We start from the raw sequence: 27611 nt of genomic DNA on the forward strand, positions 1-27611 counted from the left end.
CTTCAGTGGGTTTGCACTGCATCAGCAAGCACCGTGCTTGATCTTAAATCACCCTGTGTACTCCGAGTGACTTCATGAGAAATGGATGCTCTCCCTGCTGAGTCCACAGTTCGCCTGATAGATTGTGCTGCTTCAGATGCTATTGAACAGGTCCTGATAGAGCATCTGATTGTCCGAGGAATATTGTGAGCCAAAAGCTGCCGGGTGAGTGGTAAGTGACCTTGGCACTCAGTGCTGTCTTATTTCACAACAGACTATCCTCATTCAGTGTTTTGCTCCTGTCTTTGTCACACTCTGTCCCACCAGTCTGCCGTCATTTTCATTTTTACTGCAAGACAAATGTCAGCGCGGGTGAATGTCATCATTCAGATTTCTGCAAGCAGAAAAGCAATTGAATTTCATAATAATGAAAATTTGCGCAGGGCCTCAAAGCCAATGTTAGCGTTTTACACCAGATAAAACATGCTTAACGCATAATAAAAATAATTAAGACGAGCATTATGATTAAATTTGCCAACATAAAACAAAAGGTCATAGAACAGCTGAGGCTGGCATTTCACACAGGAGCCCTTTTGGAGGTGCTGCAGGCTTAATTCAGCCGTCAAGGAGGCATTCACTTTAAACAATACGGTCGATCTGCCTGTGGAAGTCAGACAGCTCATACTGCAATACCAGATTTTTTTTTTTTTTTTTTTTTTTTTTTATGAAATAGTTAAGCAGGTCAATCAACACATTCAAAAGTATCAGGTTCCAGTATCATCATTAAGAGAAAAAAGAAAAGAAGGAGAACATTTGAAGTGTCAAAATATGGCAACGTAAAGTTCATCTCACATGTAAAACCATAAAATAGATATGGCCTGAATGGTAATGGTCCCTAAGCATTTGTCACTACTTGTACAATACACTTTCACAGGGAATATCTTTATGTAGAACATCTACAGCTGTTGAACACGATGGGCTGCTGAAGTGTGTAATAGAGTTCTTTCGTGGCAAGTTTTAAATTTTTAACCATCCTGAGCCGGCAAAGTGCAATTCAGTCAAGCATGACGTTGGATCACCTAAACTAAAACAGCTTTTACAATTTGTTTTTTTGCAAACTCAATGAAACTGGATAGTTTGATATGTTTTACACCCTAGTGAGACACTTTTGTGTTTCATATTCGAGTCCTGGTGTCAACATTGTTGGATGAAGTGACTCTGCTGTGGTCATACTACTGCATGGGAGCAACAGAAGGCTGACAGTGATTAACGACCAGCAATGATGCCGACATGGATTGTTTATGTTTATGATGCTCATTTAAAGCATTGAGATTTTTATTTATTTATTTATTTATTATTTATTGTATATTAATGTATTTATTTGTGAGGATCAAGCTGATGGTCTGAGACAGGTAGAGGATGATTTAGGGTGTAAAGTTGACAGAGATAGGGGAGAAAGGGGGAGACAGTGAGGTAACGAGTCCCTCGCTGCGATTCGCCCTATGGATGGGAGGAGCTTCGACACACCGCGCACAGGACGCAGAGCTGCGGCTCCGAACCGGGCTCAGAGACCAAAACCAGTCGGCACCGGTGTTAAGAGGAGACGCGACTTCCCGGATGTGGTGAAACAGCATCCTGTAGTTCCACGTCGGGAGATAGAAGCCGTCATACAGAAAGCTTCAAACGTATCCTACGTCGGCTATTTAAATGTGATGTAGCTGATGCACACTGACTGGACAGGCGCTGAGGACAGCTCGCGGACGGACTGCGCGTAATGTTGAGTGGACAGCGGCGTTTCTCGCTGTATATTCCAACCCAGACGGCCTATTGACACGAGAATCGCAACTCTTCTGCATTGCAGCTCGTCATCATCACAACCAGATGCTCTCCGCCGGACCGGACCCGTTCAGTTTCATGCCGTCCAATCTGACCGGAGCCTGAGCCCGAAGGATGCAGGTTAAAAACCAGATCTGCACAGAGCAGAGCAGCACCGACGACCCGGAGCAGGATGACAGCCAGAAGAAGACTTCGTGTTTTTCCAACATTAAGATATTCCTGGTGTCGGAATGTGCGCTCATGTTGGCACAGGGCACCGTGGGCGCCTATTTGGTGAGTTTCACGGGGACAGCGTTTGTCTAAAGGAACGTCGTATCTGAGTGTTCCTCGGGTAACATCGGGTTAACGCAGCGCCCTTCAGACCGGCACAGGCAGGCGGCGGGTAACGATGCGGCGCTTCAGCTGATGCGGTTAATAGTCATATTATTCTGATCACATTAGTATAATCACATACTCTGGCAACCAGGGGTCTCGGTGCCTTCAGTGATTGACGACTTGCTGCGCATTATCCATCAGGCCTATGCGCCATCTGCATGACACGAAACGCGTCACAGCAGTCGTAGTCTCCACGTTGTTTGGGAAATGTTCTATGCGTGCACTGATGGTCTGCTGGAGAGCAGGTTATGAAACACACTGGTCAGGAGGTGCATCCAACCTGCCGGCTCCGCTCTCAGCGCCCATATGCCTCAATAATGCAATAGGCTTTGACACTGGAGGGTGTTCAGTAGGCCTCGGGGATGACGTGATCTCCACAACAGAGGAGGCTTGTTTTTAACTCATCAAGACTGCATTTCCTGTGATGATTTGATTAAATAATGCGCTACGGTTTTTCTGTTTGTTTGTTTTGCACCGGTATCATTAGATTGATGTCAGTGCCAGAGATGAGCCATATTCAGGAGATCAATCTATTGACAAAATGAATGTAGGCTTTATACCCAGAATAAATAAATGAAGGACTTAAACCACAGCCACACACGCAGAGATGAAATGAATGCATTTGATCTTTTTGGCCTGACCAAAGCTTTAGTCTCATCAGAATGGAACTACCCACCTTAGTCTGAGCTGTCTCAACCACTTACTGTAAATCTGTATAAAAATAAAATGCCACAGTTATTGGCTTTATTTGTCTGATCAACGGCAATTTTCCTGATAGGTGTCAGCACAGTCTTAATAATAGGTCTATAAATAACTATGTTCATAAGAGGATGGGGCTGGAAGTTATTTTTAATGAGCTCAGGGACACAGCGTCTTTATGCCTGTCTTCTAAATATAATCCTACTTCATGGAGACAATTAGAAAACGTTTTGTTTGGAAAAATCTGCAAGAACTTCCACAAAAGACTGTTTTGCCATGGTACTTGTTTACCTGTCTGCAGCTTGGCACACAAACCACTGAGTTTGTTTTAATGTACTTTTCAATGATCAGAACATTTTAAGTCCATTCTGTGTTTTCCTCTTGAAGACTGCAGCGGAAGTGCCTCCTTTAAATGAGCATCCCGAACTAAAAATGCACCTTTGGCAAATCTGCAGATAAAAGCAGCATAAAAGAACAGACTGTCCTGTCTTGGGTAAAATATTGTTTACGCTCACATTTATTCTGTTTCTTTTGTACTCCACTCTCCAATTTCCTGATTCACAGCGAGCATCTGTTTCCTCCTTATTTTTTTTTTCTCATTGGCACATAACTTCAGCACAACTGACTTTAGTCTTTCTGTTGCCTTAAAACGTTGGAGGTGATTAGACTAAAAAAAGGTGGAATATACAAATTGTAAAGCTGCTGTTCACCTCATGCCTCAAGTGTGAACCCTTGCATAAATCGTTGAGGGCCACAAGACCTAAGCTTAACCCCTGTCATGTAGATCTTATAACCTCTGAAATGTACCAGGGTTAAATAATTCAAACTAATCATGAGTGGTGCATCTGTGATCTTGTCTGTCCATGTGTATGATGACAGAACGAGGTGAGTGTTCCACTGATAAAATGGTACTGCCTCAACTGCCCCTTTAGCATTTTAAAGGTGAATTGCACATTGTTCATCCTTTTTTTTTTTTTTTTTTTGGAGGGTGCCAGGTTGTCATCTTTATGGACAGGCACCTCTAAAAACAGACCAAGTGCAGCATGAGTTATTTCTCCTTCAGCATACATATAATTCATTACTTTTTGTAGTGGCTTTTAGTGGTTTTGGGGAAGGCACATTTACATTAGATGAAGCTTGGTTTTTGAACAGGAAAATTTTAAAATGTTGCAGACAAAATTAATTGCTCGGGTTAAATGCATAACTGCCAAGAATTAGTCAGCTCCAATTTCTCAATTAGGTATCGCACTGGTTTCGGAAATTGTGAAATTATGAGGCATTTCACACAATGTCTATTCATCAGTCATGAAAAATAATCATCAGCTGCAGATCTTGGTAATAAAATAGTTTTATTTTTCAACGGGGTTTGGTGTTAAAGGTTGAACAGAACAGCGAAAGACTGTTATAAACCAGTCACTGGAGTTTTACCGCTGTGGTGTGCACAGTTTAGATTAAATTCTTTACACACATTTGATGCAGGGAGCCTGGTCACCACCTACACACTCAAAACAACACGGCGTTGAGTGTTTGTGCCCATTGGGTAATCAGAACCGCTGCATGAGGTTTCCTGCCGGGAGACGTTACGTGTGCATATCCCTTTTCTTGGGGACGTTTCGGGACAAATGGGGGAGTGTGTGGATAAAGATATTGGAAGCAGCGCACTCTGCAGAGCGCCTCTGCTCCTGTGTTTTATCAAAAGGTCACTGTTGTTGATTGGAGCTTTGGTGGCCTGATTCCCATCCTGCTACGAATACCTGAAGCTAAAATTATCTTAGGCAAGATTTTAAATGTGAGGAAAAATACATAATATGTGTGTACCCATGTGAATAATTGCAGCAGTGAATAACATGTCAAATCTATCGTAGAAACCTACCATATTGGGTTGCTGGGATGTTGTTGGCTGCTAGTTGTAAAACTTGTTCTTTGACTCTCTTCTGTTTTCTCTCCCAGGTAAGTGTTCTTACCACTCTGGAGAGACGCTTCAACCTCCAGAGTGCCGATGTGGGCGTCATTGCCAGCAGCTTTGAAATTGGCAACTTGGCCCTCATCCTGTTTGTCAGCTACTTTGGCGCTAAGGCTCACCGGCCCCGCCTGATCGGCTGCGGTGGGATTGTCATGGCGCTGGGGGCGCTGCTGTCAGCGCTGCCAGAGTTCTTGACTCATCAGTACGAGTACGAGGCCGGGGACTCGTGGCACGCTGAGGACGGCAGAGACGTCTGCTCCAACACCTCCAGGTCAGAAAACAGAGACTCTGGGTTTAAATGTGGCAACCGAGCCAACACCAACATGATGTACCTTCTGCTGATCGGGGCTCAGGTTCTGCTGGGCATCGGGGCCACACCTGTCCAGCCTCTAGGTGTGTCCTACATCGATGACCATGTCCACAGGAAGGACTCCTCACTGTATATAGGTGAGTCATTTGAAGATTGTTGCACAAGGTGGTTGTCAGATTTTTCAGTACGTGAAGAATTTAACAGAGAGTTAGTTGTCAGAAATTATACATAACTGTACGCAAGAGCTTTTACAAATGGGCAAACCACTTAAGGAGTTATTTTTTTGTAAAATTTTTTATTTCTTTTGTAAAGTAGAGCAATTCAACATGGGAGTCTGTGGGACATTTGGAGACAGCCTTAAGTGGCCAGGAAGAACTGTATTTGCATTTGCATTCATTTTTCACATCTTGTCATTTTTACATTTCTGTTAGTGAACAGATTAAGCCAAAGAGTTACAAGTAAAATTTAGAGGTGCTTGTAAGATGCCCCTTTTCCTTTGTAGAGGGCTGGCTGTAGTTTGACGCTGAATTGAGTGATATCAATCATCTCACGTAATGCCATAAAACAAAGAAACTGCGTCGTAGGTGTCTGGTTTGTGTTCTGATGTGCAGTATAAAGACAGTTTTATTATGTGACCACCATCCACAACAACAGAAAAAAGGTTGAGCAGCCCCGAAGCTCGGGATGCACTACACAACTTTCACAGTCTTTGCAGATTTTGAAAAGAGTAGGAGTACACACTAACAGCCTGGCTTCAGTCTGGGGATCACACAATTAACAAGTGTCATGGACTACATGATTTGGTTTGACCACATGATTTGTCAAACCAACTAAAATCAACTGAAGACATCAAACTGTGAGGACGACAGTTGTTGCATGCACAGCAACCAACATTACATAGGCACTCGTACTCCTGCCACAACTCGATTTATCTTTCTTCCATTGTTGTGGTCTAGATTAGTTTGTCGCCACGCTCTGAGTTTTGCTGATCAGTTCACACTACCTGACTGCGTCTAGACTCGGCTCAGATAATTCAGACTCCTTTGATTGACTACGACTGAGGTCGGGTTGGGCCTGTTCTGCCGACAGTCCCCAACTACTGCAGACTTGTGTAGAATTTTTCCAACTGGAAATCTTTCAAAATCTCTTGTAGTGTGTCCTCAGCCTTAGTGTATGATATTTGTTGGAAACTGGAAGTTCCTGTCAACCAGCAGCAGGCAGGAAGAGACAGCAGGGATTTTGTTGGAAAAAAAAAAAAAACGCTCAGAAAATAAAGACGTGAAATCGCAGATGAGAGTGAGGCAGACGGAAGAGGTCCACTTTGCGTCCTGTGCTTCATTGGCCGCCCATCGTTGGTGTCACGGAACGAACAACTTGACAAATATTAACGCCACTGAGTCATAATTAGTCAAGACTGCTCGGACAAATGATGAATGACAGATGCTGCAGCAAAATACTGTAGGTAAACGGGCAAGCAATGACATTGAATTGAGGAAAACTGTCACTGATGATTGCAATAAAAATAGCTGTGTTGCTTTATGGTTTCCAAGTACCTTATTAGAAACGTTCTTCCAATATTGCTTAGAGACAGAACATGAAGTACTTTCTGTGCTCATACAACACATAGCACCTGATTAGGAATGCCATAATACGTGGTCAGGCCTCTCTTTCTCTTAAAACATCCTTTCCCAGTCCGAGTCTTTGGTGACACTATGCACACATGATCTGACCCTGCTCCTTGTTGATGTGCTTGCATCACATAATTTGTGCACATTTGTCAGCTGCACATCCACGCTTGCACATGCCATGAGCTGGATTACTGATGGAGTCAGATCTGGTGCCTGCCGAGGCCTCTGAAGGCTCATGAAACAGTTTACCACATTAGCCTTGTGACATGATGCATTATTGTCTCTTTTAGTGCCCATTAGAAGATGGTATATTGTAGCCATAAAGAGATGCACATGGTCAGCAGCAATACTCCGATAGGCTGTGGTGCTCAAACCGGGACTGATTGATATCAAGGGTCCAAAATGTTCCACGCAAGACTGTATCACAATGAACCTGGACTGTTGACTCGAAGTAGGTTGGGTCCGTGCATCCATGCTGCCGATGAGCTCCCATCTGCAGCCTCAGCAGACATTAAGATTCATCAGACTAAGCTACATTTCTTCCCATTTTTTCGGTGAGCCCGTACTCACTGCAGCCTCAGATTTTTGTTCTTGGCTGACAGGAGAGAAGCTTGACGTGTTCCTGTGCTGTTACAGCCCATCTGCTTCAAGATTTGATATGTCGTACATTATGAGCTGCTTTTCTGCTTGGTAGTAAAGAGGGTTTCTTAAATTACTGTAGCCTGTCTGTCAGCTCCCAACAGACTGGCCTTTCTCTTCACAATTCTCTCTACAACAAGTCGTCAACAGAGCTGCTGCTTACTGGATGTTTTTTGTTTGTTTGTTTGTTTCTCCACACCATTTTGAGTAAACTCTGGAGATCCATGGTCCACGTCGGATGTTTGAGGTGAACATTAACTGAAGGCTATTATGTCTAATGGAAAACTGACGAGTAAATGAGAGTCCTTACAAACATTCTTTAATTCACGTAGTCTCTGCTCATTTGTGGGATTTTTGGAACAGCCATAGGTGCAAAAACCCAAATTACGTTGTGTTAAAAGTCAAAAAAACAATGATCTCATGGTTGTGCGCAAACATTTGCATACAATCCCCCCTTCTGTCTTACAGTTAATTTACCTCAGAGCTAAGCGCTTTACTCACAAGTTAAACAAATAGTTACAGCAGCAACCCGGAGGTCGACATAACATGCATTGCAGCCTGTCTTCCAAAGTTGCCAAGGTAACAGTTCAGAGACATCCACTGAAGCTACAGTGTGTGCCATTGCTGTTCTCAGTGACCTGCCTGTGGCATAACACCATCTGGGCAAATGGAGAAATGAGACACAGGAGGCAATCATTACCGAAGTACTGGATAGAACTGAAGAAAACGTGTTGTTCTTTCTCCTTTAATAGAATTTCAACCATTAATCGAATGTGGTTTTCTTATCAAATCCGTTTCCTCTTCAGTGACTGGACTCGGTCAGTGTCATGTCACAGAAGATTCAGCAGATCAGACTGGGAGAATCTTTAGATGTTAAAGTGACAACAGTGGTGTAGTTAACCATGTGTATGCATGTTTAATATTTAGTGGCTGCTGCCTGAAAGTCAAATTTCCCCCCTGGGACACCTAAACCTGGTGGGTGGGTTGACAAAGCTGTGATAATTGGGTTAGGAGAAGGGTTAGGGTTAGTCATGTTGGTTGGGTAGTTCATCACGTCCGTCCGTTTTTCACATTTAAAAAAAATTGAAAGTAATTGAATAAAGTTATCAATTAGTTACTTCAGATCAGCATGTAAACAGAGAATAAAAGATCTCCCGGACGTGTGCTGGGAAACTTACGTAGAATACGTCAGTCACTGTAAAACGTTGTTCTCCTGTTCACGTTGTTGCAAAAATAAATATACTGTCAGTATTTTATCATCGATTTATTTTCTGTCAATTACTGATTTCATTTCATCCTTCTTAACCTTGAGATTCCACACAAGCACTTGTCTAAAAGGAATTTGGAAACACCATACTTGTTGAGGCAGCAATAACATGAAGTGTTACTTTCATGGGTTTGTTGCCTTTATGGAGCCGTGGAAACAAAAGCAGTGAAAAGCAAATGCGCTCTTTTTTTTCTCTTACCATGTGGCTAGTTTCTCCTCTATAAAGGCTTCTTAGCTAGTTGTCTGCTGCTGCTTGCGTTTCAGTGCAGACCTCTTTGCAGGGTGAGAAAGCCTGCGGTTCATTCTGTGCATGCTTTGATCTGTACAGTCTCTGCCAGCAGCACTCAGAGTGGAGAAGAGAATGGGATGGACAGAGAATGGAGGGGAGGGCAAACGAGGCTAGCACATCACCCAACAGTCCACCCTACCCCCTGCTTGGCTGGTGGCCAACTCATACCAGATGCCTGTTAGATGTTGCTCTTCATATTTCTATGCCATTTGTAGAAGCATACATTTAGCATCTCTAAAACGGCCTTGTTCATCAGCGCTCCTGCACCGTGCTTCATGCTTCGTGCTGTCTGCGTGGAGTCATGTTGTGTTTTCCTTGTTTGTTCGAGTAAAACTACCATTTGGGTTAGCCAAATGCTAATGTCAGCATGCTAACATGCTCGATGTTGGACAGGAGCATTATCCACCGTGTAGTAGCATCTTAGTATAGCAAGTGAGGAGGCTCAGCATTTCAAATGTTCATTACTTTGGTGACAGACAGTTTGAAATCTTGATCCTCAGTGTGATATGGCATATTTGAACAAAACCACATATGACAGGAAGGAAGAGACTCAGCATACACTCTTAAAGTTGCTGGGTTCTTTCTGTAAACACATTTCTGGGTTGTTGAAGCCGGGTCATATTTCTGGATTATTTTTGAGGTACTATAAACAGATTGCTGCGTTGTTTTGCGTGAACATATGGTTGGGTTATTTTTAACCGAACAGTTTTTAGAGTGTAAACGTTGGTGAAAAATGGCTATGCTTTCGACAGACTAAAACTGATGATTATATGTGGGTCTGACATTCCAATCAATCAAACAAGGATAATGTTTAATAATGTCCATAAAAAACTTTTTTTTTAAACTTATTTTAAAGCTGTAGTTTATTTTGAAAATGTGCATGTATTTCTGTGTTTGTGTTTATTGGGCTCCCCATTAGCTGCTAATCAGCCACTAATCTCCCTGGCATCCATTTACAATATTATATATTTTCTTTTATTTAACCACCATGTTGGCTAGTGACTGTTATTTTTGTAGACCATCTGTTTGTCTCTGGATGTATCCTAACGCAGTCCCATCTTTGCCAAGCCATGTTCTTCTGGAGTGCTGCTGGAGTGTTCTTTTGTTGTCGCCCAGATTGTTGTCAGTATTTATCAAACTGCAGACTCTGCAATGCAATCTCAGTGTATTCTGGGAGGACTTGCACTGGTGTGCTTTCATCGTATAGTACGTAACCATTTCTTGTTTCGTTTGGTTTACTTTTTTCTGGTGCAGTCAGTAACAGTCAAGACACTCAATACACTTTCTGTCTGTAGAGAGGGAAACAGTCAGGATCATACCCTGATAGCTGATTATTTGAGAAACTAGCATAATGTCAAAGTCAGTTGAAAAGTAAAAACCTATTGGCATACGCAATGTGAAAATCTCTAGTTAGCCCGTTGTTAATTTACCCATTGATCAGCCTGCCTGAGAGATTTATACAACCGTGGTTATATGTCCTGGCTCGGTTCACCATGGCACAATCTCTTTCATAACGTCCTGTAAGCTTCTTCCTTTGACACTTGCAAATTGTACACTACATTATTATTATTTTCTCTCTACCACCCTCTCCCACTCTGTTTTGCTATTTTTTTATTTTATTTTTTTTGACAATCAAGGCATGTTGATTGCCATGGTTACCTCCTACAGTGTGACGGCTGAGGCGGCTCCGCTCACGGAGCCCGGTCTTTATACAGAGCGCATGTGTTCTTCTGCTGCTTTCCTCCTCTTGTCTCAAGACAGTGGCGGTCTATGACAGGCTTGACGTGTGAAGCCACATATGCATTGTAAGGAAACGCCCTGAATAATGCAACGTGACAGACAAGCAGTTAGGAGTAGTTTAGCAAACATCTAACCAGACGATTAAATATTAAAGCAGCGGCTCTCCGCGGGCCTTCAAACGAACCGCATGAATGAAGGAGAGGCTGCCCTTTTGTGGCCACATGCTCACCCCGCGTGGATCAATACTGCCTGAATGAATCAATGATGCGATGAATACTCAAGAGCAATCAAGAAAAACAGTAAACAGTTGTAATGGCACAAGTCTCAGCATGCACCTGTTCTGTCTCAATACAGCAGGCTTTCACTTACTTACTTGTGTGGGTTTTTTTTTTTTTCCTCCATGTGTTTGTCTGTCCTAATCATTGGGAGCAACAGATCAGGCAGTGGGCTGGTAAAAAAGAAGATTTTAAAATCGCAATAAACATATCCAGCATAAATAATAAAGAGTCTGATCTGTGTGATGAAAGCTGGCAAGAGACTACAGCCCCTCTGTTGAGTTCTACCTCACGTTAAGCCTTAGAGCCGAAAAACCAATATCCTAACATTAACATAAAACATGACGTTTGCAGTATTCGCCGTCGTAGTTAAGCATATTTGCATTAAATGTCGCGTATGGAGCCAGTTAAAACAGCAGCCTCACGCATCCCCCGGGAACCGCGAGTGTCTAAACAATACGACACGATGCATCAGCCTCTATTTGATTTTTAAAGTCCTGGCCTGCGGTTTATATGCTCCGCTGAGGAGAAAATGGCTTCCTATGGAAAGGCTGACGTTTTCTTCGGCTCTGAGGACTGTAATGTCCGAGCCAGATTGTAATTGGGTTATTGATCGCTGTCTGCTGCTTGACTGATACCCAGGGCGAAGGCAGCAAACCCTCCCGCGGTATCTATTGTGGCGCTCACAGAGGACCCAACAAAAAAACAGCTGTTCAATTAGAGTAATCATGCTCTGTGCTGGTTCTTTTTTTCTTTTTCTTTTTTTTTTCAACAATACTTTAGCCCCAAGTACTTTCTTCTTTACACCCTAATGGGATTCACTATGTGGTGCTGTGTAAATGTTTGTAATTGAAGATGTAAATCTCTTGCTGCATAGCACACACTGGTCCTTTGCGAGCTCCACAGTTATACTACTGTTGGCAACTCGAAGGCCTCCAGCTATAGACAGTTTCCATTAATTAACATTTAATCTTTCATCTTAACAGTGTAAACACTGATCTGTATATTTTGCGCTCACTTTTTATAAAAGTGCGTTTTATTGTGTTCTATTTGCGCTGTTTACTATTGACTACTGCTCGTGAATTTTCCTTCAGGATTAATAAAGTCCTTGTTTTTAGTTGACAAACATTTATTTTTTTTTTATGCCGTCACTCCAGTGATGATGATCAAACTCTTGGTTAGTCAGTCTCGGTGAGTCAGGATTGAAATATCTCTGATGGATTACAGTGGAATTATGTGCTGACGTGCACGGTGCCCAGAAGGTGAATCATACTGATTTTGTTGCTCTCTGACTTTTTCACTACTGCAACAGTGGGGTTCGTATTTGTGGATTTGAGTCAGACGTCAGTTGAATTCGGCAGAAGTGCAGTGTCTTTGATCTCTTTATTGTCTGAAAACACCAAAATCAAGTCAAAAATACACTTTTGTGCAATTCTTTCATTTATGAAAACAGAAACGGCTAACTCAAAGTCCATTTATTACCAGGATTTACTTAGTTATACAATTTGTAACGTCCTACGTCCTGAGCCTAGTTTATAAAAAGTCTAAAATAAAAAACTACAATTGAATAGCATCCTCAATATGAAATAATTATTGAGGAAAAGCTAGTGTTATTGATCCTGTTTTTAAAGCAGCAGAAATGAAGCACAGCGAATCCATCTTAGTCACAGCTATAACGGGCTGCATCGTTGCTGAACCCTCCTCCCCAAAACTGTTGATTGTGTTTTTAATAACAGACAAAACTTGGTCCCGGTGCAGAAATACCCCAGGGTGTGAAGGATTAAAAGAATTCTGTCGAGTAAGTAAGATTTTTTTTTACCTCTGTTAGACTTTATCTATTATCCAGTGAATACACAAGCAGCTCATCTCGGTAGGAGTATTTCAGACCTGCAGCACAGAGCTAAGTGGCCACAACAGCTCAACACGTTTCAGTGCACAACAGTTAAGTACAGTAACGTCGGATACATTAAAGTACAGTAAAGAGCATGGGGTCCGCCTCTGCAGCCACTGGGTCAGCTTCTCTCCTCTTGCTTCACATCGTAGCCTCTATTCATCGCTGTAATGCGTGTAATGAAGCGGCGTGTGAGGCTGCAAGTTGAAAGTCCACTGCAGCAAAATGTTTTTACTCCACTGGAGTTATTACTCTTTCGCCGTAGGACAGCAGAGGAAGGAATGGATGCTGAGTCAGCACACGCTGTCCGCTCAGACCGGCCCAGGTTGTTTTATACGTGCACCTTTTAGGAGCACCTTTGCCAAGACACAAAGTGCCAGTGATTGAACTGTGCCATAATGTGAGTCTGAGTGTGAAATTATTCATGTGCTGGCGGTGTGACCAGGTGGAGGAGGATTCTTTCACCACAGCGTGACCTTGCCTCTGCTGCATTCATCACTCACTGCTGGGTACACGTGTTGTGGGACTGGACTTCCCAGCAGGATGAGCACAGTTCTCATCGCTCCTGAGTGCGCCCTTATTAAGCTGGATTTTTCTGTCTCTTTTTTTGCAGCAAACACTGACTTTAGCTTAATTTATATCGTATTGTTGCTCCGCAGAGACGTGCATTTGCTACACTTTGGAAATTTATGATAACCCTCCACTGCGTGCGGAGGATTATTATAATGTTCCATTTGTTTCATACACCTAATTGGTGTTTTATAACCTGATTGCAGTATTTAGGAAGAGAGAATCCGCATGTGAATACAGTAAAATAAAACTTAGAATTTCTTAACAGAAAAGGAATCTAGCAAGCTGAAATAAGTAAATAAATAAAATCCTGACCATAATTTATTACAGCCCATTTGCTACAATCAGGCTTGGAAATTAAAATAGAGAATTTAACTTAATTAAACAAATGGCAAAAGAAAGGAAAAATAAAGGAAGAAATAGGTCTTGTGAAATGTGAAGCTTCTTTGTTGTTGTTGATTTAATAATGATATTTCTGAGGTTACATTTTGTGCTCGCATTATACATAAGTATGTTATTATAAGATGAATATTATAAGAATATTTAAGAAAATGTCTGACTTGCACATTATATTTTTATTACTAGTATAATGTGAATACTGGAAGCATACTTTAGTATATTTCATGCTTAATTGTAATACTTTATATGCACAAACCTGTGTTAAATCAGGTAATGTAGCAGACCTATAATGTGTTACTGTATATACTCTAGTCTAGTGCACAGTGTCACAGGAAGGAGGAGCTCTCTGTCACATTATCTGCCAGCCTGTGGCTTAAGCCGAGTATTTCCACGTGCCATTTCCAAAAGTTATTATTACAAAGGCAAAGACCAAGCCGCCAGAGTTTTATATGAACATCCAAGGGATTTCTAAAGTGTTCCCAGAGTCTGTGCACTTTAACAAATACTCCTGTGAATTATACATTTCTCTCATATTTAGATTTGGTCATCTGGGTTAATGTAACACCATGTTAGCTCACAGAGAGCCCTCATGCGAAAGGAAAAAAAGAATTAAGCACGCTGAGGAAAATACGTTTTTTCCATTAGTGCGTCTGCAAGCAGGGCTGTATTACCTTGAGCTTTATGTCTAGCTCATCTTAGAGGGGAACACGGGAGGTATGGTCTAGTATTTTTTTTTTTAAACAATGATATTCCATTAAATTTGTCTCTGGAAATATTTTACAGTGCATAGTGCTTAAGGAGCTGACTTTAGTCTTTGAGATCTTTGCTTTTCATTCTAACCAGTAATTTTCTCTGGCCTTTTAAACCTTTTAAAACACTTTTTTAAAAAATAAATAAATAAAAAACCTGCAAGAGCTTTTGTGTCTTAAATCCTTTAGAGGAATGCAAACATCCGTGGAATTCAGCTCAACCTCTTTGTAATCTGAGATTAACAGTTTGATTTCAGAGTGAGATTTCACTGGCTGAGGGCGCTGTATCGAGGGTTTTCATTTCATGCCGCTTATATGGAAAATTATTTTAAAGGTAGGTTGAAAATCCACTGCACTGTTAATGTGCCGTGAAATGCAAATCTAAATCCGATCTCTGCCATGTTCTCATTGTGATGTTTTGTTCTTAAATTGAGGTCCTTAAAGGAACAAAGCAGTTTTGGAGCAAACTGTTCCTAGTTGAGACTGAGACATCTAAGCACGAACTCTCAATCAAAATGTTGTTTATGTCCCCCAAAAATATTCTACACATTACACATACTGGAATGTATTGTAATATTTAATTATTGTTAGGAATGATTTTGCTTGCTGGAGATTTAAAGTGTAATGTGAGTAGCCGCTAACTATGTTCCCTCAGAAGATCACCCTCAGACACCCTGGTGTTACGCTGGTGACGGTCGTCCTGTAGCTCACTCTTCTGATTGCATGTTCCATAGCCATCAATCCTTTGATGTGTGCAGCTACACTGTAGCTCATCCGAAGACACTCGGGAGGTTTCATTCCTCCGCCACACCGGGCCAGAACTGCAATCACTGCAAAGTCAATAAGTCCTGAAAGATTTACATTCTGCCTCTAACGAGCAATCAGAAGTTAAACCAATCCTGTGAAAGTGCATTTGCGTCCGAGGCAAAGAATTTAGAAATGTGTTCACATCATCACCATTACACATTCCGCGCAGCGGATTCGACCTGCGGATGTTAGCGAAATGTGTTAGAATGCGGCAGCTTGAATTTAATGCAAATTTTCTGCGTTACTTTTATTTTATACTAAAGAAAAAGCTTATATACCTCAAGCTTTTTGAAATAATTTTCTTTTTTTGTTAAATTTCTGCAGTTTCTTAAGAATGAATTCCAGTTGCCGAAGTAAATAATGTATACTGTGTGTTTTTACTGTGTTTCTCGGTCACACTGTTACGAATTTAATATTTTATTTCTGGTCCCGTTTAATATTTATGAAGACATAAAGTATCTTCCGTCAACCCAGATTCTGTGTTAATTCCTATATAGAAATAAATATTGCACAAGTAATTGCATTATTTTCTGACACATGCATGAACACTTGCATTCGGATTACGAGTCAAGAAAATGTCACATTTGAATACAGCAGCAGCTTTAACTAAACAGCAGTAAACATTTTAGTGCCTGGTCAAAGCCTCACTACCTACATTCCTTTACTGCTGGGGGCCCTCAGCGTTGTCTCCAAGGAAAAGGTCTCTGTTGCACCACCTGTTGAGTCCGAGCAGCAAACTGGCATCAGTCCTGAATGTTTCCTTTGATGGGTGTCGAGCAGCTGTTGCTATAGGATTATCAGCTTTCCTTCCTTTCTTTCTCACGGCATAACAAAGCTAACTGCACATCTCATGCATACTGCTGCTATATGTGATCAGCTGTTTTCCTTTGAACAGCCCCTCCAGGCTCTTACCTTTGTCTCATGAAAAGGGACACAGTAAAGCCGGTTGGGCCCACATTAACGTCTGTGTTGCTGTACCGTGGACCAGATTGGCTGAGGCCCAACATTTTCTGCTGGTTCACTGTTGTTTGTCTGTGTGTCTGCCAGCCTCCCTGCATTGCATACATTATGAATTAGTTGTCCCGTGTTCGTCTGTGATTTGACCTCAGTTGAAGGCAGATGGGGTTCGTTATTAGTTGGTGGTTGAGTCGGCCCCGTTGTTACCCCAGACCTCCTCTTCAGGCCCACCAGCATGAGTAAAGAGTTGACTATAGGGGTCTGCGACCCCTAGGGGGTCCGCGGAGGTACTGCAAGGGATCACAAAATCTTTGGTTGACTAGACATTTTTTATATATTTTTTTAATCATCCCCCACAAATGAAATTTCTTTAAATATACATTACCATGAATTCAACATGTTTTAGTAGAGGGATAAATGAAGGTAGAAGACGTTATCTTCCAGTCAGCACTTCACTCATTCAGCGATACAGGAGCTGTCTCAACAGCGCGCTGTTTCGCACAGAGCGCCACACTAGTCGAGACCTGTCAATCTAAGCTTCCTGTACACTTTAGGCCCCGCCCCTATCACTGCTGACCCAATCAGGAGGCCACATATTACACATTCACTCTGGCCGAGTGCCTGTTCATTCCCCAGTTGCACAGCCACCCTACTGTTGCACAAGAGAAAATTTGAAGCTGTGTATTATTTGAATAGCTTAATATTGAATGTGAAATGATGATAATAATGTATATTTATAAATAGGCCAAGTTTAATCTCTCCATCAGTTTGGGGTCCTTGGCCTGAAAAATGTTGAAGACCTCTCGGCTATATCTATGTCTTAATTGGAATTATATGTTAAATGTACAATCCATCAAAACAACTTTGCATGGGGTGATGTGGGAAAAATAAGCACATATTTGACTTGAGAAGCTAGCATTGACTCTCATAGCAGAAATCATTTCTTGTAGGTGTTTTACGCAATGACCACCGGTTTTCAGAAATTGTTGAGCACGCTTCCATTTGAAGGTTTGAAGGTTTTTATCGGATGTGCTGCTCGATTCAAATCCACCCACAACATTTCAATGGGATTTGAGTCTGGGCTTCGACTGGTACGATCCATAAAGCTGCATTGTTTTTCTTTTCTTTCTTTTTTTTTTTTTTATTAACTATTGATTCGTTTTTATGCTTATGGTCATTATCTTATTGAAAGCTCCGCACCAGTTCAGCTCTGACTTTCAGACAGAGGGCTTCACAGTATCTTTAGGTACTCTTTCATATGTTGTGTTATCAAAGGGTTTATTCTGGCAGGTTTCCAGAGGTTTGAAGACGGGTTGCAGCCTGTCACTCCTACCAATGTTGTAATCATCATTAATCTTTAATGTAATATGGAATTGAATGTGTAATAAATCTACTGTAGGGGTGGATGTAAAACTAACACGTGACAGCTGATCTGTCTTCTTTTTGTTTAAATTATGAAAATACAGGATAAATTGCTGCATATTTTGCTTGTGAACAAAAATCAGAAAGGCTGGTTGAGGCTTGGTAACACTTGTCGATGCTCACACTTATCTCTCCTTAAAGCTAGAGCTTCAGTAGGGGGAGGAAACCTTGAGTACAACCCGCTCACGTGGGGAGACCTATCAGCTTGAGGCCGGCCAGTTAGAGAGACAGAAAAATGAGGAGAGGAAAATAGAGAAACGGAGCCAAGCAGATAAATTCCCTCATCTGGGAGAAGCACACATGCAGCATATGTACATGATATAAACTGGCGATAGCAACAAAGGACTAATCATTGAATCGCTCGCAGAAAAAAAATTGACTTGCCCGCTCGTGAGCACTGGCCTCCATTATTGGCAATCAAGCCACTTGAGCTCACTCATATTGTTCCACTTGCTGCCTGCGCGGTCAACAGATTAACTGACACACAGATAGAGAGAAAGCCCTTGTGCTTTGTCAAAATCTCTCAGCCTCTGGGTCAAAGCGGGGCATCTTTTTGCATCCCAGAGAAAGTCAACAAGAGCTGCTGTATCAGTGACTCCCCGTTGCTCTTATGCTAAGAACCCATTTCCTGCTTGACAATTTATGATCCTGCTGGATAATCTAGTCTTAGATCAATTACACTGTGCAACCTACGGGCTGCATATTACAGTGACAGTGAATAAATCTGTCCGTGGGAGACATCTGATGAAATTTAAAGTCCCCTGGCATGGATTCAATACTTAATCTTTCCTTCAGTAGAATACATTTGGTTCCCTATCATGCAGTGGGTTTGAGAGTGAGCAGAGACTTTCATATTTAATAAAAAAAAAAAAAGACCTTGAAATAAACACCTTGTAGCCTTGGTGCAATGCTGCCCTCTGCTGGAAAATGAGGTGAAATGCAACGATTATTTATCTTTATAATCATTTCTTGGTTTGGCTCATTTCTTGTTTTTAACATATTGTTTTTGTTTTTACTTGCATCTATTTTAACCAACTAACGTTCTGTGTTCTATTGGTGTTTTGTTTTGCAGGTATCTTATTTTCAACATTAGTGTTTGGCCCAGCCTGTGGCTTCATCTTAGGTTCTGTGTGTACCAAAGTCTACGTTGATGCTGTCTTCATCGACACCAGTAAGTTGGATCAGTAAGTGAAAATGACATCATAATGACATTCCACAATAGAAACATTATTGACTGTGGTGAATCTTCCCACCATCTGTCCAGGTAAGCTGGACATCACCCCAGATGACCCTCGCTGGATCGGGGCGTGGTGGGGCGGCTTCCTCCTCTGCGGTGCCTTACTCTTCCTGTCGGCCCTCTTCATGTTCGGCTTTCCCCAGGCGCTGGACGAGCAGGACATAGATGGTGGAGGGGAGAGTGAGCAGGCCATGCTGCCTTCTTCCCTGACCCTGGAGTACCAGGGCTCAAAACCCAACGGAGCCATCCACGGCTTTGACATGAACAGTGGACTCTCAGTATGTGAGCATCTGAGAGGTGAGGCGGTGCTGTACTAAGTGACAAATAAACAACGTTAGGAATACTTAAGATGTTAATGGTTCGTCTGTCCTCAAGTCTCATCATTGTCCCCCTTTTTTTTCTTAATTCTTTCCTCGTCGATTCAGTGATTCCCAGAGTGACCAGGCACCTTCTCTCCAATCCGGTGTTCAGCTGCATCACGCTGGCAGCCTGCATGGAGATCGCTGTGGTCGCTGGCTTTGCCGCCTTCCTGGGAAAATACCTGGAGCAGCAGTTCAACCTTACCACATCCTCAGCCAATCAGCTGCTAGGTGGGTAGGAGGGTCGCTACCTTGTCTAAGTGCAAGAATTATAGTTTATCTCCCTCTCTCAAGGAAGAGAATAGAGTTTATTGCCATTTGTACAGGTACAAGAAAGCACAAGTATATTGGAATGTTTGTGTGAGGTTTCCTGAGTCTGTCTTTTTATATATATATAAAAAAGAGGTAAACATTGCATATTGCAAAAGAGAAGGAGAAATAATTACTAAATACAAACTATTATTACTAAAATTAAAAAAACACTTTGTGAGAGTGAACAGTGAGGTAATTGCACATAGGATTATTGCACTTGTGTTGAGAAAGTGCTTTAATATTATACTAGATTTTTACTGTTAAACAAATCACATGATGGTTGATGATACAAACATGATATCAGTATTTATATAGCATAGGAACCACTGGTAAGGAAAATTCACATCTTGTTTTTGGTTTTTTTTGTCTCTCCAGGTATGACCGCCATCCCCTGCGCCTGCCTGGGGATTTTCCTCGGGGGGCTCCTGGTTAAGAAGTTGAACCTGTCGGCTCTGGGTGCTGTCCGCATGGCCATGCTGGTCAACCTGGTGTCCACTGCCTGCTACGTCAGTTTTCTCTTCTTGGGCTGTGACACTGGGCCCGTTGCCGGAGTTACGGTTGCCTACAGCAACGAGTAAGAGGGATAACCTACTGTATCTCCACCAAGGGACATTAAATTATCCTTGGTTCTTGCTTGATGTGAACTCTGTGTATGTATCAGTATAATCCCTAACTTGAACTTTGACCTCCTCCATAGGACGCTACAGTCCTGGCAGCAGCCTGAGTCACCGTGCATTAGTAACTGTAACTGTTACACGGCGTCTGTGAGCCCCGTCTGTGGTTCTAATGGAGTGACCTACCTCTCAGCGTGCTTCGCTGGCTGCACCAAGCCTGTGAGTGGCGGCATTACAACTGACAGACACAATATGGATCACGTCCACAATGAGGCGCTGTAGAAAGAGCTCACAGCAAACGACACAACACATACCACGTTCACAGTGGTTAACTTTGCTCTCGTTTCTCTCGTCTTTGTGTCAGAACCTGACCAGCTGTACGTGTATATCCAGCACCAGCGAAGATGCCGTGGCTTTACCAGGAAAGTGCCCCAGTCCGGGCTGTCAGCAGGCCTTCCTCACCTTCCTGTGTGTTATCTGTGTGTGCAGCATGATCGGAGCCATGGCCCAGACGCCCTCTGTCATCATCCTCATCAGGTATGAGACCCGCTGCTATTCTTACGCCGTCCACAAGAGGGAGCTGATGACATTTATAGTTGACCGAAAGGGTAATGATGGAGTCTGTTTAAGCGGTCTGCAACATAGGAGAATGATTCATCAAAGTGACAGTAACACAGAGAAATACACAGACAGAAATACAAGGGAACATCATTTCGTATTAAATGACAAAGAACATTGTAGGTAATGCACAGTCAGTGGAGCAGATGTGTATATGGATATCATCCCTTTTTCTTGTACTTCATAATTAGCCTGAAAGTCCACACTGAATACTTTATTTCAGTCTGGACCTGCTCCGCTGGGAACTGATTATGCTCCAGCTAAAATGTGGCGAGTCAGTTAAATCGTTTGGTTGGGCTTAATGTGTTGATCGACAGGAGAGTAACAGCGACGTGGTCAAACACGTCGCCTGAGCATCATGGAGTTGAATATTTTTAAACAACACAGGTCTGATTGGTTGTAGGACTATCTACACCCTATAATAATTATATTGTGTTAAAATTAAGTCTGCCTGTACTAGTCTAGTTCATACTGACATCGTTGTGGCCAAAATGAGTCCTGGTTAGTGTAACATTTTAGGATTTTTAAGTTTGCTGTTGACGGATGCTGTTCTGCAATAATGCACAAAGGAGCTGCTCTCTGCTGGAACAAGTGACGCCTGACATTCTCCAGGCTGTTTCAGTACCTGTTAATGGTGTGAAATACACAGTATAGATGTTTTTTCTGCCCTAACAGTTAAAATGCAGGCTACGAAAATGTATCATGCATTTTATGCGTTGCCATTTACTGTTTTCATTATGTAATTTCTCTCTCATTTCCCATGTGTATTTCAGAGTAGTGCCCAGCAGCAGCAGCAGCACAGTCAAAATATTTTTAGAAAGCGCAGTGGCAGTTTTGGCCGAACTCTTTCGAGCTTTGTCGATTATCCAGCATGAACATAGCACACGTACAGTTTACAGGCCAACTCCCTGATAGAAATCACACATTTATATTTGAATCCAAATAAAAAAAAAAAAGGTACAGAAAATAGCAAAGGTTTCAATTTTGGTTTGTTTGCAAACTGTAGAATTTGATGAAGCAATGTTGCCGTATGCTAAGATTTAAGCCAATAGATTGGTGAAATCATATTATAATCCAAAAACAGAGGGGCACAGACATAACTCTTCAACTTTTCATGTTGGTTAAAGTGGAAAAAATCACATTTGTGTTCTGTGTATGTAACCCCAGACAGCCACTGTATTCAGTTTACTGGAACACATCATTTATGGCAATTGTTTTTTTGTTTTTCTTTTATTTTCAGAACTGTAAGTCCAGAGCTCAAATCGTACGCTCTTGGAGTTCTGTTCCTGCTACTAAGATTGATAGGTAAGAAATGAACCGTTCACATTCTTCTTTAAATTCGTGTGCTGCATTTGTACCGACGGTCCTCTTTACAGTGGTGCACGTTCCGTCTCTGTCGCGAGCTGTTGTTGGATGTTTGTTCTGTAGTTTTACTCTCTGATGGAGTCGGTGTCAGACCAATTATTCACCTTGCTCGAAATAAACTTCATCAGTCTGTCTGCCCGGATACAATGGGAACTTGAAGTCAAACGGGTACTCTTCTTGACCTCTTGGCCTGCTGTCTGTCCACAATCCCCTCCCGGTCTAGGCTTCATCCCTCCCCCTCTGATCTTCGGGATGGGCATCGACTCCACCTGTCTGTTCTGGAGCTCTGTCTGCGGCGAGAAGGGCGCCTGCTTGCTGTACGACAACGTAGCCTACAGGCATCTGTACGTCAGCATCGCCATCGTCCTCAAGTCGTCAGCCTTCATCCTGTACGCCACCACGTGGCAGTGTCTGAGAAAGAATTACAGGAAATACATCAAGAACAGCGAGGGCTACCTCACGCCCACCGAAATCTTCGCTTCCAATGTGACTCTGGACAATTTGGGGAAGGAGATCACCCAGAACCCAGTCACCAGGACAAAGTTCATATACAACCTGGAGGACCATGAGATGTGTGACAACATGGAGTCAGTTTTATAGTGGTGTTCTGCACTGGGACTGTAGACTGGAGCTGTCAATGTGCAATTGACCTGCTGTGCTATGTTTCTTTGGTGTTGCGTTCCTTTTAGAGGAGCGCTCTCAGTAAGGTTCTTATCTTCTTGTCATCCAAAACATCACACATACTAAAAGAAACGAAGCGACGATTCCCAAAATGTTCTAAATCCACATTTTCTTTTTTTTTCTTTTTTCTTCTTGTCAGCTGCACTCCCGAGCTGACATGTTAGTATTTTAAATTTATTATTTTGGGCATGCTTTCCTCCGGCAGAAAAGACGTAAAGCAAGAAAAAAAAATCACATGCAAGAGACCCTACTCCCATCCAAAGAATAAAAAAATAACAGCAACAAAACCCAAATCCATTAAAAAAAAAAAAAAAAAAAGTGTTAAAAATCGTCCCATTAATTTCAGATTTACTGTAAGACTCAAGCTTTATCAGACAGATTATGTTCCTTTTGTATTTCTCAGGTCCAGTTATCAGAAAATGCAAAAAGGATGTGGTTAAGAAAATTATATTAACAAGTTTGTCGTTCGGTATCTTGAAGTTTACAGCAATATTTTAACAGTAACTGACTTCCTTTTCATTTTTTTTTGTTTTGCGTCATGTTGCCAGAGTAGTGGTCGATTTAACCCTGAGAAGTGGATTATCTCATTTTGGAACCAAAGTCTTCAGTCTGAGCCGACGTGAAAAAATAGGGAACACGCTCTTTCACTATAGCTTTCAGTGTAAATGGACGATCTTCTTCTAGAGGGCATTTTAAGACGGTATTAATAGTAGAGTGCTGTTGAGCCAATATGTATTAATTATCCCTTTACTGTGTGATGGAGTTTTGGTATAAATGCTGGACAAAATTCTGAGACCAATCTTTCATGTCAGAGCCACAGAACAGTTTTTTTTTATATACTTTAATTTTAGAAAAATTACGTGCAACTACAAGAGATCATTTAAATCGTAACCTTATATATATTAATACTGAATATTCATTAATACTTGGGCAAGACGAGATCTGATCGAGTAACTGAACCTGCAGCATTTTAGTTCCACGTCTACCTATTAAACCACCGACTTGAGTGTATCGCACTGCAATCATGTCGGTGTGGCTAATAGGTACAGAAATACAACTGACTTGATGGTGTAGTTCTGCTCTTTGGGGACGCCCCCTGCAGCAGTGATGCATGGAAAAAGCAAAGCAACATGATAAATAACAAGAAGGGGACGTTGCAGATACAACTCTCCAGGGTACGTGCGTGGTGTAGCACCCATCCTGGCTGTGGGGGTGGAGGCCTTTCTCCGATAGCATCACTATCAGCCCAAAAGCTCCCGTAATAAGTATGCAGAGCGAGAGTGCAAAGGCATTTAAGTAGAACACCGATTCAACGCAATAAGACCTATTGATTGTGGTGGGCTAGCTGTCAGCAGACACAGCATAGCATGACGCACAGTGTCCAGCCAGAATTAGTTCATTTAAAAAAGAAAAAAAAAGAAAAAAGAAAAAAAAGCATGCTGGTAATGCATGTGTTTAAAAATAAAAAGATATATTCAGTATGATGTCACTAAGTTGCACCGACTCTGTGGTTTGCTGGCCATCAGAAAGGTTAGATACACATTTAACTCGAATGGCCTCCACATCCTGTCTTTGACCATGGAAGAGCTTTTTAATGCATACTGCATTGTGATGTTGACATTTTTTTAATCAAACCTCAACTGACTCATAGTCACTCACACTGAAGTGATGGTCTCAAATCAGATATTTATTTATTTATTTATTTTTAAGTTAAGGAATTCTATGAGATTCTGAGTTTTTGGCATATGCAGTTTATATAGTGTTTTTCTTTTCCTGACTTACTCTGTAAGTATTTTCTATTTTTTGCATCAAAAATGTGGGTATTTGTCCACCCTCTCATCATCACTTGCGATTTCATTTACAAATTAAGAGTAGTGCAACATTTTGGGAAATTCGCTTACTCACTTCCTGGCCTAGAGTTACACGGTAAGACTGGTACCGCGCTCACAGCTGTAGAGCCAGAGTGAAGCCTGGAGCACAGACAGTTAGCATAGGTTAGCATAAAGACAGCTAGTCAGGCTCTGTCCAAACATATGATCCTTTCAACTCCCGGAAGTCATGATGATTATTCCAAAACTGAAACGTGACGGATGCAAATGGTTATGAAGGAAACAAGTGTGACATGTTCACAGGCAGATATCGTTGCATGATCCAGAGCAGCTGCTTCCCCTGTTATTTGTGCGGACTGTGTCTTCATAGTATGCACACACAGGCCAACAAGAAAGTAAGTGTATTTCCCAAAACGTCAAACAGTTTCTTAAAGCTACTTAACCCTTTAAAGCCTGAACGTATCGCATGGTGATACATTAACGCACGCTGTATTTAAATTACCGTAACTCACAGCGGTTTGCTCGATTGATAAAATTCAAAGTGTGGCTAAACACGGGGAAGATGTGCTTTTGTCTGGAAGACCTTCATGACATCTCAAGGGTATAACTAACTTCCTGGGGCTCCCCGGTCTTGCATCGCTCCCCAACCTGCAGCCAACAGCAGCGGTACATCAAAATTACCGTAATGACAGCTTTTTTTCCCCCCCCATAAAGCACAACTTGAATTTTGTCTGTCGGTGAGTTACAGTAATTAAAATACCGCAAGCTTTTTTTTATGCGCAGGCGGATGTTCAGGTCTTAAAGGGTTAAAATGAATCCTTTGCAAAATTCCCCCAGTTTGTTTTTGTTGATGCTACCACTTGTGTTTCAGGGGTCTTTTTATTATTGTTATTATTATTATTATTACTTTTCTCTTGCTATTTATTCAAGTTTATGCTGCCTTGTCATCACACAGAGTATATTATATCAAGTGGGGAAAACAAAAAGAAGTTATGTTGGATATCAACCCTTCGCGGACCTACATTCTCCACAGAGCCATGCCAAATCACATCAGGCGAATGTCTGCTTGGTGTCGCTGTGAACTGAGAGAGTATAAATACACTGCAGAGGTATACAGTAACTCCTTTAAATGAAAGAATTTGGGGGGCACTGATGAGGCAGTGCCTGTTTTAAAATCTGTACGTGCATGATGAGAAGATTGGCTCCGAGCAGGACATTTCAGGACATCTGGACCTAATGCTGAGCTGTACAAACAAACAAACAAAAAAAACTTACCAGCTGGCCACCATCTCCTCTTCAGCAACCCCCGACAGGTTGCGCTATCTTAAATATCCGTATCATCCAGCGTGTCATAGTGCCGACTCCTCTGTACATAATAGTGCCATACAAGTGCCAAAATGACACCATAGAAGTGTTCTGTAACGTCTCAACACGCTGGAGCTCAGAGCAGATCCTCCAGCTGTATGTAGCCTTTCTGTGATTTCCCTCAACTTACTTTCACCATATCATACAAAAGTGTCCCAAAACATATTGCCTATAAAATATTGTATATGGATCTAGAAAAACCGTATTCTTTAGGGTATAATTATTGTAATTATGTAGGACTTTTCTACTAGTGAAGGTATTGTCTAATTTAGATTAATCTCTCTTTCCATCAGTGGCAAAGCTGATAACTGTTTGTTGCTGTGGTCCAAAATAAAAACAATACTTTGCTTAAAAAACAAGTGGCACCAATGTTGAGCTTTAGCCTGACATTGTACAGTAGAAGTAGGAGGCTGACTGTAGGTAATCAGCCAAACTTCACTGATAGTAGTCCCGCAACTGTGCCTGGATGTTAACGCTCTACTCTGAGACTTTCTGACGGGAGCCTGTGTTGTGTCATATCAACCTGTGCACTGTAAAATTCAACACCCACGACGACGACGAAGAAGAAGAAGAAGAAGCCAATATATTCTAGGTCTGTCCAACGCGCTGACCTTGTGTTCACCTGTGGCAACAGGACTGTTTCTTTTGGCACCTAAATGTGCTTGAGATGTTTTTGCCTTGTGATGAGAAAATAACTTTAAAGCATAAATGTTTTTTTTTTTTAATATATATATATATATATTATACATACATCCTATTTTTCCTCATTATTCTATGTTGATGGCCTTGCTTCATGGAAACAGCAGATCAACTTGTGGAGTGGACCTCTAGTGACTGGACTGTTGGCGCGTGAAGAGTTTACTGCCAAAATATAACACTTTTGGGAGGCGTTTCAAGAGACGTTCAGCCAACAACAAACAGATGTCCTGTAAATAAGACCACGATTTGACTTTTCGTTGCTGTTAATCGGTTCTTGCGGTCACATTTTGTAAGCGATGGACGTTATGTTGGAAGGAAACTCTTCATGTGCCGATAGATGCTTTTGGTTTGAGCCTTCAGGCAGCATGTTGCCTTTGGTTTGAGTGAAACCTCGTGCTAACAACGTTAGTGTCGGTTCCTGAGTGACGCGCTTGCTCATGTTTGTGGGCGGTATTCAGTGTGAAGATAAGCTCTCCCTCTGAAAAGGTAAAGGGCACGGTAATAAGAAAATATCACCTATATATTTTCATAGCATCACTGAAGATGTCGAAATACGCTCTGTGGCTTCCTTGGATCTGTTTTCATTTTTTATTTATTTTTTTTTTCCTTTGATCGACATGAATTTATATTTTAAAAGCTTTATGTTCTGTATATTTCTTGGAGAAGATTACATGATTGTATGTTTATTGTAAATACATTAAATATACTATTTTTGTTTTTAACAAGACATTTTACGA

At 41.7% G+C, this 27611-nt stretch overlaps 1 protein-coding gene across 1 annotated transcript; it reads left to right on the top strand.

The window, feature by feature from the left end:
• The first annotated feature begins 1451 nt into the window (after positions 1-1451).
• Positions 1452-27601, top strand: LOC125005870 (solute carrier organic anion transporter family member 3A1-like). The gene is made up of 10 exons (XM_047581506.1): positions 1452-2088; positions 4840-5299; positions 18868-18966; positions 19060-19329; positions 19458-19622; positions 20079-20277; positions 20401-20536; positions 20682-20854; positions 22176-22240; positions 22524-27601. The coding sequence occupies exons 1-10, from the start codon at positions 1930-1932 to the stop codon at positions 22898-22900; spliced, it is 2103 nt and encodes a 700-aa protein (XP_047437462.1). The 5' UTR covers positions 1452-1929; the 3' UTR covers positions 22901-27601.
• The last annotated feature ends 10 nt before the right edge of the window (positions 27602-27611 follow it).

The sequence above is a fragment of the Mugil cephalus genome, chromosome 3 (assembly GCF_022458985.1).
Source record: "Mugil cephalus isolate CIBA_MC_2020 chromosome 3, CIBA_Mcephalus_1.1, whole genome shotgun sequence".
Classification (NCBI taxonomy): domain Eukaryota; kingdom Metazoa; phylum Chordata; class Actinopteri; order Mugiliformes; family Mugilidae; genus Mugil; species Mugil cephalus.